The 17,592-nt window shown below is 40.9% G+C and overlaps 1 protein-coding gene across 4 annotated transcripts in view; it reads left to right on the top strand.

Annotated features, from left to right (window-relative positions):
- Positions 1–17,592, top strand: part of helz (helicase with zinc finger) — a 56,058-nt gene that overhangs the window by 4,573 nt on the left and 33,893 nt on the right. For all 4 annotated transcript variants that reach the window (XM_070856162.1, XM_070856161.1, XM_070856159.1 and 1 more), the window contains exons 2-15: positions 2,551–2,796; positions 3,374–3,410; positions 3,821–3,945; positions 6,224–6,280; positions 6,617–6,665; positions 6,899–6,974; positions 7,757–7,955; positions 8,828–8,935; positions 9,101–9,242; positions 9,499–9,654; positions 9,983–10,253; positions 13,668–13,794; positions 13,936–14,148; positions 15,545–15,675. In XM_070856162.1, the coding sequence (XP_070712263.1) occupies positions 2,569–2,796; positions 3,374–3,410; positions 3,821–3,945; positions 6,224–6,280; positions 6,617–6,665; positions 6,899–6,974; positions 7,757–7,955; positions 8,828–8,935; positions 9,101–9,242; positions 9,499–9,654; positions 9,983–10,253; positions 13,668–13,794; positions 13,936–14,148; positions 15,545–15,675 (1,919 nt within the window). In that variant the 5' untranslated portion in view covers positions 2,551–2,568. The remainder of the gene's footprint in view (positions 1–2,550; positions 2,797–3,373; positions 3,411–3,820; positions 3,946–6,223; positions 6,281–6,616; positions 6,666–6,898; positions 6,975–7,756; positions 7,956–8,827; positions 8,936–9,100; positions 9,243–9,498; positions 9,655–9,982; positions 10,254–13,667; positions 13,795–13,935; positions 14,149–15,544; positions 15,676–17,592) is intronic.

Here is a 17,592-nt window from a genome sequence, read left to right as displayed (position 1 = left end):
AGAGAAGCTGCTGTCTGTTCTCTTCCACAGAGAAGTTGGCCAGAGTGATGCAGTTGTCACCCATGCCACGTTCTGTCATATGAAATTCATGGTTTCTTTTATGTATTTATTTTTTATTGAAAGAGGCAGGTCACCTGTGTTTAATAGCGATTTGCGTAATTAAATGTTTAAACGTTGCTGCACCTGCGTGGACTCAGAAAATACTTTTCCATCAAACTATTTTATTAATATCTGCAGCTGTATATTTCAAACGCGTGAAAACAGCTGTGCCCTTTTTAAAACGCCGCTGCACTTGAACACATCCCTGGCTCTCTCAGCTGGCTCTCATTCACTGTCACAAACCTCGCAGTCTGACTATGGTACACACCCCCTCTGATAGCCAGTGTTGTTGTTAGCAACGTGCTTACTGCTCGTACTACTCTACATCTGAGGCGCCGTTAGAGGAGAGTGGGGGCGGGGTTGCACAGAGGCTGAGAGAGAGAGGACAGATGCAAATACTGGCACAGTGTTACAGGAGGATAGGATTATGTGTTTTAACGCAACGTAAAGCTATATTAATATAGACAATATGGTCTCATCCTATATTTCCTTTGAAAACATTGTGATATACTGTAAAAAGTCAATAAAAAACCCAGCCGTAGTCACAAGTGATAACTAGTAAGTCACTACAAAGGTTTGTTACTGAACCCAGTACTTGTAACTGTACAATCTGAATTACGTCTTAACTTCCGAGTACTGATTCACGTTAGATCAATTGTTCCACTTTTCAAAATGTTGATGCAGTCAGTGCTTGCTGCAATGAGGGTTTTTATTGTGTGAGGTGTAAAAAATGTTCTAAATAAATGTTGTTGGAATTATATCTTACTACTGAAATTACATTTGTGTTATCACAGAGAAAGTTAAGTACGGAAAAAGGATACTGTTGGGTACCAGTGCAGAATTCAAAGTACCCGTACTCCATGAGTCCAGCAGGGAGGGAGACCCTTTCCACATTAAGAATTTAGTCAGCAACTGATCATGTATTCAGTCATTTTTTGTGTGGCAGATTCTGCTCATCTTGTTCCTTAATGGTCTCAAAGAACAACTCCTATTTGACTCGAACGCTGACTCACTTGGACACTTTGGTTTTAATGCCCTGGAATGATGATTACACTATTTATCTCATAAATGTTTCCATTTTGACTTCCTTTGCATGTGGGGTCCAAGTAATTTCTTACCCTTGCAAGGATGAAAGGGCGTCAGGTTGTCCCTTCATGGCCCTGACATATTCCACAAATGACTGACTTATGTCCATCAGTGAATTTGTATTATTTTCTGGCTGTGAGGATTACAGCTTTGTAATGTTTTGATATTGCCACTGTAGAAATAGAGAGGAGTGCTCTCTGTCTATTTGTCTGGTCTCCCTTTGTCTCAACATTTTACACACTCTCTCTGCTGCAGAAAAATGTGGAAATAGCAATAATAAAAATTGCTTTATTAATCCCTGTTTTGGGGAAATATAAGTTATTATGAATTTCTTGCCAATTCTACCGTGAAGCATTTATGAAAGGTTTTGTTCTGAGTGTGCTTGTGCCAAGATGTCTGAAAACCTTAAAGCATTTTAGGTATTTACATGTCTCTTATACACTCATTAAAGTTCTTAAAAATGACGCATTGTATTCCACAATTAAGTTTCAACAAGAATCATTACATGTCAATGTTGAGTTGGAAAATAAAGCAAAAAATAAGGATGTGTTTGACTGATAGATGTGTGTGGGAGTACTGTTGGTTTTATTTTCTCACATTGTATAACCTGATACGTAGAAATAGTCACTATGATGTTAAGTGTGACCTATTTGCTCATCTACTCTTAGCCTACATACCATACAGCCAGCTATCATGCTCGAGGTAACAAGAAACAAACTGCCTTGATACAAACTGCCCACAGCCATGGATACAGAAATGGAGAAAAGGTGTAAATATCCCAGTTTTAGATGTAAACATTGATGATAACAGTATAATACTTTTTCTGTTACATGTCAGTCCCTGTGGAAAGAAGAATAATCCTTGTAGGCTGCCGTTATGTTTCTGTAGTGCACAGATTTTGGTGTGTAATCCACGGTGAGAGTAGTGTCAGCCTTGAACTGTAGCAGGGAGTTTGGAAAGCGTGTCTTCATTTTCAGTATGAGCAACAATAGAGAGAATGTTTTTTTGTTTTTCACCAGTGGTATTGCTGAAGTGGAGGTAAAATGACAGACAGTGTTTTTTAACACACAGCATCTCTGTATCAGAGTTCATATCTTTTACCTTACTAGTTAAAACTATTTTTTGTGTCGCCACTTTCTTGCACCACTGCATGCTAGAAATAAGTGAAGGTCTGGACTCCAACATGTGCCCTTTATGGTTTTAACCATATAATCAACTAGGTCTCACTGCAAACTTACTCACTTTAATCAGGGGTGACAGCAGCTTATAGACAAAGATGAGGATGCTTTTCTCCTACTGCCCAACCCCTCTCAGAAAAGGTGATGCTCATATGATGGCTTCTCTTCTGTCTTTTTCGGCATCCAGACGTTTTGTCCCTGAGTCATGGCGGACAGGAGAGCGGAGAAGTCATGTGAAGAAGCCAGCAGATCGTTAGCCAGGCGGGACTACGAGGCAGCAGTCAGCCACAGCACGGACGCCCTTGTGGTCCTTGCACCCCAAGCCCAATCTTCCGGTGCCCCTGTCCCGCCGAGCCCTCCATCCCTTGCCGCCACCGCCGGACCCCTCCGCAACCGTGTCCTGCTCTACCGGATTGCGGCCTTCCTACAGCTGGTGAGGATGATGGCTGTTAAAAGCACAGAGCAAGCATGCAACCTATATTCTGAGATGATCACTGTTTTCTCTCCTCCCCTCTTGCCTTGCGGCCCTTAAATTCTTTCCATGCGTCATTATACCAATCATAGTTATGCCAGGGTGAGGGAGGGATTCCTTTCTTTGAGAACTATAAAAGTCAGAATTTTGACATTAAATGGAAAATCATTCTGTTCTATCCCTAAACGAGTACATGTCGCTGAAATGACATAGGCTGATAATTGTGTTTTAAATCCCCTGTTGTACTTCTAATCACTGGGTAAATTGCCATGAAGAAAAGGTTGGAAATGAGAACAATAAACGCTACTTTCCTCCTCCATGGTACTGGTATGCTATCTTCTCAGAGCACTAAAATTACACCAGTTACTTAAGCCCTAAGATTATGAAACTACTTAAGTTCCATAATGATAGTGTGAGGAACTCCGCTGCGAGGCAAAGAGCCATTCTTGGAACTCATGAAACTCTGACCCTCTAACACACAGTATTCCCATTTGTTATGGCCTCTGCTTTTCTACTTTTTTTTTCCCTCTGCCAACAGAAAAACTATGATGAAGCAGATGAAGACTGCAAACATGGTGAGTAGGAATTCAAATTGGAACCATCTGATGATACTGTATACAGTTTTTTTTTTTTTTTTTTTTTTTTTTAAACCAGCGACAGACCAAATATGCCACTGGGGTCAGTGAAGCAGACGAAATAGAATGTTTTTGATCATTTTATTCCAGAATCAAAGCTTTTTACTTTGTGGCATTTGGGTTAATATAATTACGTCAAGTCAGAAATAAATATAAGTCAATATACTGACTTTCATCCTGATAAGATACATAGAAGTTGACATTTTCATTGAATTCACATGATCGTAAGCTGCAATGTTCTCGAGAGCAGACTTCAAAACAACTTGGTACATATAGTGGAAGACACCGAACTGAATGTGCTGAATTCATTCCCTGCGTACCTGTTCCCTCTATTCTTCATCCTGTCCCAGTCCTGGCAGAAGAGATGGCCAGGGGAGATGGTTCGCTACAGGCCAGCTTGCGCTCTATGCTGTTGGATGGCAGCCTGCAGGAGGTGGTCAGCATCCTCTCCAAAGCCTTGTATGGAGAGCCAATGGTATGACTGAATAACCATGTATACAGTATATGCACGCAGACCGCCTACACATTGTCTGTGTTATGCTAAAGTGCATATATGGCTTAGCTGTTATGCCTGCTGAGGTCAGGTTTTCTTTCCCAAAAAGACAGTAAAGCTCACAGGAGATTCTCAGGGCATGAGAAGGGTTTAGATATTAAACATTAAATAAATAAATAGAATGAATAAAATAGATATTAATAAACATGTCTGACATTCACAGTGATCTGGGATGTTCGAGTAATATCTGATACAGTTTACTGAATGGTAAATACAATCATGTTGCTCACTGCCATATATATAATAGCATCAAGTTTTGGAAGAGCCTTTGCAGTAGATGTGCATACTTGTCCTGTCCTTGCAAAGCTATGGTGATTTTTGTCATGTAGGCCACACATATATGGCCTATCAAAAACAAATTAAAAACAGTTTCAGGCTCATTCAAAAAGTGTGCCACAACAGTGGAGTAAATTAGTACTGATGAAAAGTCCCAACACGATGATGGGATGATATTCTACAAGGCTTAAGTCTGGATTGAAAATGGGCCACATGAAAATTAATGTCGACAAACACGTGAGGTGTCGTGCCCCACCTATAACTTTGTGTTACATCCTTGATGTTAAAGACAGACAGGAGGTGACTCTTTGCAGGTTATATGTTGTTCTACTTTTCCCCCTGTCTGACTTGCCCCGTCCTTTTGTTAATCCTAACTGCTGTCTTCATACGTCACCATCCATTTTTGCTGCCAAGGTGCCCCCTCCAACTCCACTCCTGTCCTGTTTGCAACCTCTTCCTGCCCTCTGCAACACACAAGCACACACTGACTCAAAGTCACAAGCACATATTCAAAGGCTGAGCTTGGCCCCAAGGTCATCCAAAATTGTATGCAAGTGGGGACAATTCTGTTTGCTTGGCAGGCTGCCCCTCCCCCTCTCTCTCTGTCCCTTTTAGAGACACACACAAACATTATTCTGACAGTTTGGGATGATTATATTCGCTCTTCTGTCTGCCCCTTTTTTTACGGATACTTTTCCATACATTTTAAGCTTCCCATTCTTAGTGTGCCCTCAATTTCTTCTTGTCTTCCCTTTTCCGGTATTTTAATGTCGACCCAGGTGTTGTAAAACTAAACTTGCGTGGACTCAAATTTTGCTCACTCTCAAATTTGATGTTTTCATTCTAAAAGTAGATAAAACTGCTCAGCAAAAGCATTACATCACACAGGAGGGAGAATCAAAATGGAAACACTAGACGAGGCAGAAAACCATTTTTTCCTATTTATTTGACACCTCATCTTGGCTGAGGTTGGTGCTGGCACACCTCACTCAGTGTAGTTTAGCTGTCCCCTGGTAGTATCCTGCAAGTGTGTCTTCATTTGATACACAGCTGTTAGGATGAAGCCAACTGCCAACAGATTTTTTTGTTTGTTTTTTTTTTTTTTCAATCAGTGAGCGACACTTCATTCACACTTCAAGCGTGTTCTAAACGTACTTCACAGCAATCAGGCGACACAAATCGTGTACCCATAAGTGCATTTAAAAACCATGCTATAGAAGCTCCGCTGGGATTTGCATTGCAAGTTGACACGGGTGCTCATTGGAGTTGGATCAGAAAATGATCAGTAATATATATTTGAGATTCCTTGTTACTTAAAAAAATTCACAAGTGTAAAAGTCAAAAACATTCAGTTGAATTTGCATGCTTACACTATGCATTAGAACAGTGTTTGCTCCAGGTTCAGAAGGGTCAGAGGACAGATGAACATCTTTATCATGGCCTTTTCTTGATTATAGCCGTGAGCTTTTAGAGAAACAATACACCAGTTTTGCACGTTTTTAATCACAAAATGCATCTGAACCAGAACATGCCTTCCTAATCACCACTGAGACCCTGAAGATTCACCGCATTTCACCGTAAATTAATTTCTGGTGTCGTTAGTGGCAGGAAATCCACCCACTGAAGTGACAAATTGAAAGAGCAACATATAAACTGCAGTCTCTCTATCTAGATAATGCATGGGCATTTTTTGATGCATAGCAGTTTCACGGCAGAGCCGCAAATATTCAGATTCGTGTGGTGTAGCTATTAAATACTGGGATGGTGATTGATTTGTGTCTTGCCTTTAAATATCTTGAAATGGCAAACATTATTACAGCAAGCGAAATCTGTCAGTTTATTCCAAAGTGGGGGTTTTATGTTGTCCTGAAAGCACTAATTACAGTACGTTGTTGTAATGATCCTTTTTTCTCCTCGTTCATAGAATGGCATTGTTGCGAAAGACCTTACCAGATTAAAAATGCTCTTCTCAGAAATCGAGGTAAGCGCCTCTGGTTGCAGGACTGCAAACCTTGCTCATGTGCTTTCTGCTGTCTTTTGTTCGGGCCTTTTGGTGCTTGTTGGTTTTACAGTTGACGATTTAATGCAGGCAGGCGAAGGTCGTAAAGATGACTAATGGCCTGATTCCAACACTAACTTAATTATTTTGTGCTCCTCTACCTAGCTTGTAGCTGTTGTGGATTTATTACTCATTTGTCTGTAATAAGTCCCGTGGTCCAACTGCTTGTACTGTATGGCTATGTTAGTAGCTGACATAATAGTAATAATCTTTCTCCCTCCCAACTCTACCCACCCCACTCAATCTTTGTCTCTGTAGGCTATAAATAGGGAGATGGCACCAGAGTACACAGATGACCAGGAAGAAGGTGAGCAAATCTGTTGCATGACTGGTTTTTAATACTTCTTTCAAGTTGGTTCTCGGTGCCAAGCATCCATATATATTAAAGTACAGTAGACATGATTTATCTTTAGAAAGTCTTCACGCTGCCAGTTGGCAGCTGGAGCACAGCAGGTTGCAAGCTGGCCGAAGCCCGTCTTCTAATGTTTTTGAAGCCGTTTGTCAGTGTCGTATTGACCACTTGGCTGTGTGTATTGACAGAAGTCCAAGATGGCTGGCAGTTCCGGCCTCCTCCCCGAGGAGTCACCAGCAGTGAGGAGTACACCCTGTGTAAAAGGTAATGCACACTGTTTGGGGATTTGCACACAGGTGTGAATAATGGAGAATTTATGTCTCATCCAGAATATTGTGGAAGAAAAATGTTCTAGATGTGGAAGACAGGCATTATGTTGTTATGTGACTGATATATAACTGCTTTAAGTTTCAATTTCATCTCTTCACACTGAAGGAATTCTTGTAAAAACATTAGTAGACATCCTTTATCTTTGTATAGAAGGATGCCCATGAATCTGCTGAGCCTTAGACTTCATCCTGTGAAGTTTCTCTGATTTTTAGTTTTTCTTTGATTTTGAGTTGTCTGACATGGTCCTCTGATCTGTCCCACTGCAGCGCCACAAGCGTAATTTGCTGCTCCTGCTGCTGTGTCAAGCTTTGATTTTTATTAAATGTTGTATGTCCGCAAGAGACATTTTGTTCCTGATTGTGTCAGATGCTATTTCTAAAGATTTCTGGCCATGTTGAGACACCTAATTTTTGGATTAAAAAAACAAAACAAATACAGTTTTGGCATAACATTTTTTTTTTCTGTAAATATATAATTGTGACTAATGCCTGACACAAGTGATCCATGTGTACATTCATCTTCATTTTTCTTATTTTGTCTGACAGTCAGAATTTACCATTCTATGAAACAAAGCAATGCAGCAAAGTCTCACACTGTGGAAGCTGTAATTAGCAAATGTTTGGTATTAGCTCAAATTGTCACACACTATTTGTTTAGTTGATTAATTGCTTACTTGTTTTAGCACCAGTTCAGCACACAGTTTGTCTTTGCTGAAGGTACTTGGAGCAGGGGCTGTGTCGGTACGGGGCCCAGTGTACGTCAGCCCACTCGCAGGAGGAGCTGATGGAATGGCAGAAGCGCTATGCGTCACGCCTCATCCGCCTCAAGCAGCAACAGGAGAGCAAACACTTCACCGAGAACTACATGGAGACCCTGATAGAGAAGTGGATGAACTCCCTCTCCCCAGAGAGAGTGGTGAGCACATACAAGCCCCTAAGTTACTCAGTGAATAGAAAACTGTCAAAATACTTTGCCGAGGTCAGGGTTCACTCCCTAGAAGAGGTCACAAACGTATGTACGGTACTATGTTGTTTTTTATTAAAAGCCTCTCCAAACTTTCCTAACCCCCTCCTTGTAAATATAGTAGGTGCAGTACCAGCATACTTGTACCACTCAGCAAACAGCTTTTGTACAAACACACAAACTACCCCAGCACAGAAGTGATTTTTTAGATATATCAGTTCAGTAGTTTATCTGCTCCCCAGTCAAGGTTGCATATAGATACACACCTGCTGGCACACTGTCATTTTATAACTTAAAGTAAGGAGACACCTGAATTTTACACCATATTCACACAGTAGTAGCAAACTAACTCAGCGCATCCATCTATCCATCCACTGTCTATATCGCTTAGCTTTAAGGGTCGCGGGGTGGCTCGAGACAATCCCAGTTGACACTGGGCAAGAGGTGGGGTACACCCTGGACTGGTTACTGGTCACCAGTCAATCACAGGGCTGACACATAGAGACTGACAGTCATTCACACTCACATTCACAATTTAGGGGGGGAGGAAGCCATAGTACCTGGAGAGAACAGATGCAAACTCCTCACAGAAAGGTTCAAGGTTCAAAGCATAAACCTGCAGGCCAGAGGATCTGTGCTGTCAGGCACCTGCGCTAACCACAGAACCACCATGCTGCCCCCCCATTCAGCACAGTCTCATTTAATTACAAATTAAATCATTTAATTACTGCACAGTATGTGATACAGATGAACTTTGGTCTCTGAATAAATATGTAGTGATAGATTCTGTCTAAGCTCGTGTTCTTTGTTTTTGTTTTTTCCAGCTAAGTGAGTATTTAGAAGGAGTGAATGTAGAAACCAGCTCCAGCCTCTCTGTTACCGTCACCACCAAAAAATCCTCCCACTCCTGGACCTTCTCCTTGTTGTGCAAGGTAGGATGAAGTGTTGAATACCGAGCATGGTTACTTATTCAAATGCATTCTTTGTTTAACGGGAAAATAAGGCAGTATTCTGCACTGTACATATGCCAATGCTAGTTGGTCCTAATCATCTTTTGATCATGTGAATGATTATCCTATCTCCGTCTCTCCGACTAGCCGGCTAGAAAGCTGTACCGCATCGCTTTGCTCTACGATGCTCACCGACCACACTTCGTAATCACTGGTGTGTCAGCTGGGGAGCGGCTACAAGCTGTTCCCAACGGCTGCCAAGAGTGGACTCCAGGAGAGGAGACAGCAGGTATGTCATATATATATTCCAATTTCATGACCAGAAATGGGATATTTGGGGATTTAACTTTTTTGTCTTTGTTTTTCATTCAGTGATGACTCTATCTTGCATTGGTCAACAGCATTTAAATTAAATTTGTGTAAATAGCAGTCTGTCTTCTTCCTTAGTTTCCCTTTATCCGAACTAATGTTGGAGTTACATCTCTCTCTTGTTTTGTCTACAGTAGATTTAAATGTGTTTACATGAAACTTTGCTGTTCTGACAGTGGCAGCAGACAATGGCCTGGACCACTGTGTCTACAAGGTCGCAGTGGGCTTCAGCACAGAAATCTTCGGTACCTTCAGACAGACCGTTGTCTTTGACTTTGGTTCAGAGCCTGTGCTGATGCAACGGATCATGGTGGATGCTGCCTCTATTGAAGGTATGTTAAAAGCAATCCTCATCATCATCATCATCATCGTCATCAAGAGGTCTTTTTGTTATTCTATATAAAATGATATTGAGAAGGGACATGAATGTTTTAAAGAAAATATTATGTATTGAGGCATCTATTATACTGCGTATCAAACACAGTTTTACATCCGTGTGATTGTTTTCTAATATGCCCGGAAACGTATGTGTTTTTTTCCCCTATTTTTATGGTGTTTGAAGTAGAATAAATCTTTGAAGATGCTTATTTTATGCGTAGATCACAATTGGTAAATAAGCACTTCAGTGTTTTCAACCACCCTCTTGTCCTTTGTTCTCAGACCTAGAACACCTGATGGCAGCCAGGCAGCAGCTTTTGATGACTGCAAAGCGCTGGGACTCTTCCTGTAAGACCATCGTAGAGTTCGTTCCTAATGAAACTATGGCTGACCTGGAGCGCAGCCTCCTTTCCCGCTATCAGATCCCACTGTCGGCCGACCAGCTCTTCACCCAGTCAGTCCTGGACAAGACTCTGACCAAAGACAATTACCAGGCCCGACTACACGATCTACTCTACATAGAAGAGATTGCACAATACAAGGAAGTTAGCAAGTAAGTATAAATAAGTTTTCATGGTTTCCTCTGGAATAATAAAAATGTTTTTTTCATAACTGTACTTAGATTCTGAGTTTGACAACATTGATTGATATTTCAAACATATACTAACAATGTAGTAGCAATATTTGAACATAAAATTGAACTAGAAAATAATATAGACTAAATAAAACACAAAGGAAACAATGTTTTAAACTTTTATGTTTAAAACATTAATATATACAAATGCAGGCTTTACATAATGTGCCTTGTATAACATAATGAATATATTGCAAATTTCTGATTTGGAGTGCCTTCATGTGAGGAAGTGTGAGGTAAAAAGTGGTATAAAAGATTTATCACAGCGTTGTAGGATTTGTTTTGCCTATGGTTTTTGCAAACCGCATGCTACAAATCCTAATTCTCCATTGACGGAAACAAGTCAGGGCTTATTTGTTCCAACCCTGAAAAACTATGTTAGTATGTTTTTGTCCTTTTTAGCAATATTGTAAAATTGATTGTACTGTGCCTCAAGAAGAATTCTAAAGGCTAAAATCCACTGGGGGCATCTGTGTCGCGTTCCAGCTGCGCTGTGGTTGTCAGAGCTGATCGCACCCACTCTGGTTAATGCTTTAAAACCCACCGCGGCGCGTCCCAGAGGCGGCTCGGTGCTACACTCCACTAAAGGTACACGCCAGTTCTATTTTCGGAGCTGGCACCAGCCCAGACATGAACTGGTCAGAGGGGTTTTCAACACCACATTCGACGAGAGGTTCGTCTTGGATGTGGAAAAACAATTTCACTTTAGTTGCTGTCTGTAGGCTACAGCACAACAAAGCAGGAAATACACACAAGAAACACATTTAAAACAAACAAAATACGAAACGTAAGTTGTTTGAACACATTAGAAGCACAAAAATCACAATAAAATGACCAAATCAATAAAATCTGAGCAAGTCAACTAATCAGCCAGACAAAACGCCCTGTGCCTGACATGCTTCTGAAACACTCCTGGTGGGTTTTACAACCGTGCTGAGGACGGAGCAAAGCCGGACCGCAGCCAGAACGTGACGCAGACGTTTTTACGGGGATAAGTGTGTGGTCACATCTGATACATGTATAACTGCACATGTCCTACATATGATGCTAATTTAAAACCCTAGCCTTGCTGTCTTACCACTCTGAAGCGTTGACAGCAAGAACTAATGTTAGGTACAACCTGACTCTGACAGAGCGGACGGACATATCTTAACTCAAGGTTCACTTACAAGCCTTTCTTGGTGCTTTTTAATGAAGTTGTCAAAATTGAAATGCAAGTCAAGTTGCACTATACAGTTGCATTTCTGAATGAATAGTCAAGAAGGTGATAATGAGCCCCTGTCTTGTCAGTAGTTTAGCTACAAATAAAAAAGATTATCCTCAAGAATATAGTTTCAAGCTTGTTGTACTAGTCTCGCCTTACTTGGCAGGACAACAACTAAACAGTTGGTGATGGTTTTGATGCAGTTTTGTTTTACAATATATTTATGATGTGAAAATGTTTTACATAATAATCATTTGTAATCGGACTCTTTGGAATAAATAGCCATTGTTACAGTGCATACATAGAAACACAGCCCTTGTCTGGGGTTGAGAGGTGTAAATACTATGTGTTGTGAGTTTTCAACCTACCACAAGGTGTCAGGCTTGATCTTCATTGTAAATCTGCTTTGTGAGAGAGCGAGAGAGAGAGAGAGAGAGAGAACCAGAGAGGTAGTTGAGGACAATAAGTGCTCCCCTCCCTTAGAATGGATGCCAATTTTTTTTGTTAAAGGGCAGCCACTGGTTTAACTAAGCGTAATGCTAATTGCAGGTGAATTCACAGTGAATGATTAATCCCACATTCAGTGACAGCAGTGCACTAGGCCCTCCCCCCACTTTAAATGTCTCAGCTTTCCTCTTTGATCTTAGTTTGATCTTGTCTAGTGACTCACTGTCATTTGACTCGGTAAGGAATTAAATCATGGATTCCTCTCTGTTACCTGCAGTATGAAATGTTCTTAGCAATCTGCTGCCTTTCCCATGTGCATATGAATAATCTCTCTACCTATTAATTCTATGTTCTGCCAGGCTCTAATACTTTTCGTGGCTGATTGAGTTTCAACAGGAGATTTCCGGTTGACTGTGGATTCCCTCCATGGGATCTGCAAATGGCATAAAGTTGTTAAAAGCTTACTTCATTCATTTAAATGCACTCTATAACTTAAGGAAATCTCTCTCTCACACAAGATTTCTCTCTTCTCTTGCATTGAGAGTGACATCGTCCCACTTGTATCAGGAGGTCAAGAGGCATCACCTGATTATCTAAAGTGAACATGGAGTGACTCATGTAGAACCAAGACTGCTTTGCTGTCTGTTTTTGTCTAAATGTTTCTCACTCTGAGAGTATTGCCGGAGGGCTGATGCAAAACCATAACAAGTAACCTCTAGAGTGCCTTTGATTGTGTAACACCAGCGGTTTTCAACTAAATACAAAATGTGTTATCTTATCTGCGTATGTCAATCATCTGTCAGAGTTTATCACCAATATTTCTTCCTGTTTCATCATTTCAAATCCAGCAGAGAACAGAGGCGCAATCTGGAACTGAAGTGAATATTTTTTCCCCCAAAGTGCTTCAATTTTCCACTAAGTTTGTGCATAGATACGCTTTGTGCCAGTGATCGGTTTTCTCTGAATTACCATTATATTGAAAATAATTTGGCTGCTTTTTAGCTTACCGTGATGTTTAATTTAGGTGACCTTACATTTTGAAGAATTTGTAAGGCGTTTTACAAACTAAGTTAATGCTAAGCAAGCATTTACTTTTTGCAATTTTGTTTTGTTTGTTTTCGTTTTATTTGACTTCAGATCTTGCGAAAAATGCTTGTGCTGGCCTTCACAGTGGCAAATGCACAAACATGCTAACAAGTAATGCCCTGCTGCCAAGTGATCAACTATCTATCACTTATCTGCATTCACTAAAACAGTGTATAGCTGATATTTAATGTATTGTCAGTAACAGTGAATGGTATGCAGGTCATTAGTGGGTTACTGTCGTTGATCAAAGCTCAGAGAATGCTCAAATGCCTGAGGCGCGCATGTGGGATGCAAGAGGACTTCTCTTATCCATTTTAAAGCAGTGCTCAGCAGAGTACAGACCAGCTTCTGTTTTGTGGCAAAAGGTTGAACTGCTGGAAAGCAGAATAGTTCCAGGGTTAAAATGCCTGTTAAGGATACACATGAAGTCACAAGAGAACATATTTTGATATTGGTACTACACTCAACACTGTGCTAGTTTATCGATAATACCTCAAAAACATTAGCGCTATTGCTGTCATTTTTGACATTCATTGATATGCTCAAACTAGAGGTCTGCAACAGCATAACCAAATATCCATGTTTGTCAACCCCAGGTTTAACATCAAAGTGAACCTCCAGCTAGTCACCAGCTTTATGCTGACCGGCATTTCTGTTGGAGCCAAGTATGCCCAGAATGGACAGCTCTTTGCACGCTTCAAACTCACTGAAACACTTTCTGAGGTAAATGGATTGGTTGCATTGGGGCATTGGTCTTTGCCTTTTCACTCCTAAGTACTGTAATTACTTATGTGTGGCACCTGGAGCCCTAAGGTGCCTGCCCGCTTGGTAGCTCTCCTGAACAGTTTTCTTTTCTCACCTCAGGACACATTGGCTGGACGGCTAGTGATGACCAAGGTAAATTCAGTCCTGCTGCTGCCTCTGAACTGTCAGGGGCTCAGCAGCCAGCCGCCTCCTGGGGTCAAAGAGCGAGTCCACGAGGCTGTGATCGAGGAGAAGACCAAGGACTACATCTTCCTAAGGATCTGCAAGGACTGCTGTGATGAGTTGGGACTACTGCCTGACAGAGAAATACAGGTATGGGCTGCACCAGGGTGTCCTGCTGGTTCTAAATAGTACTAGCATATTGACATGATATATGATAGGATTTCTAAATACATGCAATTTTGACACACATCAGGAGATTTTAGTCAGCATTCAGATCACAATTCTTTCCACCCAGATGTTTTGACCTTGAAAAACTTTTGAGGGTTAAAGGTTCAGCTATTGATTAGCATTTTAACAAAGGGTTACAGGGAAGAAGAGGACCATCTTTCCAGGAAAACCTGTGCATCTGTGTGACTAAATGCATTGCCTACACCGATTGTCTCAGGTTCTGAGAAATCTCCCTCTACTGAATGACTCTGCCTTCAGCAGCCTCAGCTTGATATTCTTCCCCTCCAGCCTGAGCGTCGGCAGATGAAGCAAGGCGCTGTGTTAACAGTTAACAAAACAACCCTCATCCTATCACTGTGGGAGCATAATCTTCTTATTCTTTTGCATACACTGTTCCTGCTACAATTTCATTTTCCTATCTCCTCTGTGAGTGCTTACAATATTCTACAAAGCCTTGAAGTTTCATGCTCTTCACGCTCTGGCATATCTCAGACCGTCCTGCTCATGTATTCGTTGTTTATTTCTCTTTCTTGCTTTGTCTCTCTTTCCCACTTTCCTCCTTGCTGTGTTCACACTTCTTTTTATCCCTGTTTTACTTCTCTCCTTCTGATTTTCACACTTGCTCCCTAATAGCACTGCATACTTTACAGTATACCTGTTAGGAGCCTGTGTGTGTCTGCATGATGACGAGGCCCTCCAGCAGTGGAAACAAACTCTTAGTGATTACATGAAACTGGTTTAAACCAAGGGATTAAATAGAAACATAAATGGTTCAAAGCTCCCCAGTACAATACTGTTCAACCTGTTCACCTGTGGCTAGACTAAACATGGTATAACATATTGCTAGAGTCACTTCTGGTGCCCAGTGTCCCAGTCTCTCCCACTGGGAAAAATCTCCATCCACGTTGACACCAGCATGATTCACTGTGTCGATGCTATTGGCCAAAAAAATGAAAGTTTTATTCCTAATTTTTCTAGACGCTCTTTCATTTCTGTGTTTTTGACAGGTGGATGCATACATGTATTTATGTATGCCCTTCTAAATCACGCCTGCTGAATTACATTTGCTTTAGTTGGGCTTCATTCAAGGACATCTCCAAAAAACAAGGGTTGCATTAAATATTGATTTAGCTTTAGAGCAGCTGGAAATATTGTGGTCTTGATTGGATGGTTGAGAAAATTGGATTGAATTACATTGTATTGCTTATAGCATGATATCCTCTGCCTGTGAATGGAGATAGACGAGTGGATGAACAAACTTTTTGTTGGACTGGCTGCCCAGTAAGCTCTTGGTGTTGTTGCCTCTGCTCTGTATCAGGTGGAGCTCCAGTTCCAGCTGAACAGACTGCCACTCTGTGAGATGCACTATGCTCTGGATCGCATCAAAGATAATACCATCCTTTTTCCTGATGTCGGCCTTGTTCCCACCATCCCATGGAGCCCCAACAGGTGTGTATTCTATCATGTACACAATCACACACACTTTTTACTGTTGAAGGTTGATTCAGAAATTGCATTGAAGGAAGCCATCAATATTTTATGGTTTTCACCTCCGTCGGGTATGCTCTCTCTCTCTCTTTCTTCGTTGATTCAATGGGGACTCTGGGATACATCAATGCCTTAAAAGCTGGAAAAAGCCAAATGCAAACAAACAAAGGGGAAAAAATCTTTGCACACATGTCAGAGTGTTTCACGTTGCCCTGTGCAGAAGGAGGGAACCTTCCTTCATATCACAGATGAACAGTGATGATAGGCAATTATCTGATTAATAAAGGCTACAACTTTCATTTGTAGTTTTTTAAAAGGAAGGGAAGGTGTTTGCACACATTCATGCATAGTAAATACTGTTAATCCTAAACACAGTCATTATACATAAATTCCCTTAATACCTGCACATCATATAAGTTTGACAAATACCCTGACATAGGGGGACACCACATCAATTTGAGAGTTGACCAGACATCCTTCGCCTTGCTGACTTGGAAGCTATTCTGAAATGCTGGCAGCTGCTTACAGCTTTAGATATCGCTCTCTGAAGTTGGACAGGTAAGGGGAGCGAGGCAGTAATCTTTATTGACTAGAGCCAAATATAATCCCCTGTGATTTTCAAGGCTGCTGCTTTATCTAGGCTACACAACATGATTGATGTAGACTTTTGTTTTAATTGGAATTTGGATAAGTGTGGGTGTTTCATTAAATGTGGGCCAGGGAGTGAATTTAGTGGAAGTTTAAGCACAGACTTTCTTTATGGTGGTAACATTATTGCATAGGAGGATACACTCCAAGTGGTGGTGCTGTAAAGCTGTAGGTTTTCACATTAAGACAAATATGGCACCACAAAATATTTTGAAGTATTCCATTGAATAAAAGCATTGCGTCTTGTTTTTGTGGATTAAGGTTAGTCTATAGGATGAGGCACTATATAACATTAACATCACATTATTTTGGTTCTGATTGGGCACAAACAGAAGAAGAGGAGTGACATGTAAAACCTCCTTCTAAACAATTGTGAGTAACCATATTGCCTAGTGTCACCTTCCTAGTTCAGTGTGCAGTTTACGGACGTTTTGTTGATACTGACAGTCTTTGATTTTAACAATAAACTAAGTTCATTGAAACTCTTTCCAAACTCTAAAAATGTTTAATGGACATTAAATGCTGTGATTAAAACTTTTATGGATACCTGCTTAAAAACAGGTGGTGGCAAGATGGGCATGGAATGGCTATTTTACAATATACCCTAGTTTCTTGTTTTGAGCTGTTAAATCATTAGATTTGGTAGGTATATTATAGTATCGCAGCAACCACTAGTAACATGTATGGTGGCAAAATGTGTAAATAGGCTCGCAGTTGCATTCAAAAGTTGAGTTTTTTTTACTTTTTGTGGTAGCATTACTGGAATAGATGAGGAGCCATGTCTCTTACTCCGGTCCGTGGTTGAGAGCTAAAGTGTCCTAATTAGACACCTTAAAGGTCTTTTTTTCTTAGTTTAGATGCAAAAATGCAGTATATTAACAGACAAGGTTGATTTTTTCGTCCAGCCACCTTTGCCACATACACACACACACACACACACACACACACACACACACACACACACAGGAACATGGAGCTGTCTCTCTGCCCCCAACTATGTCTCAGTTGGAGCACAATCAATTGGTGTTGGTGGATTCACAGCATTAGAGGATGCAGTCTTCATAATGAAGACAATGATGCAAGTAGACAAACAGACACACACAATCACTACTCACACTGTCACAAGTATGTGTATGAAATCAAATATGCACATATGCATTCCTCTCTCCTACCCATCTGTGTTGTTGGAACAGACATTAATTTATATGGACCGCTCCTCTTCACAGTATG

This window comes from Pempheris klunzingeri, chromosome 3 (genome assembly GCF_042242105.1).
Source record: "Pempheris klunzingeri isolate RE-2024b chromosome 3, fPemKlu1.hap1, whole genome shotgun sequence".
Taxonomy (NCBI): domain Eukaryota; kingdom Metazoa; phylum Chordata; class Actinopteri; order Acropomatiformes; family Pempheridae; genus Pempheris; species Pempheris klunzingeri.
This window is presented reverse-complemented; position numbering and strand designations above follow the sequence as displayed.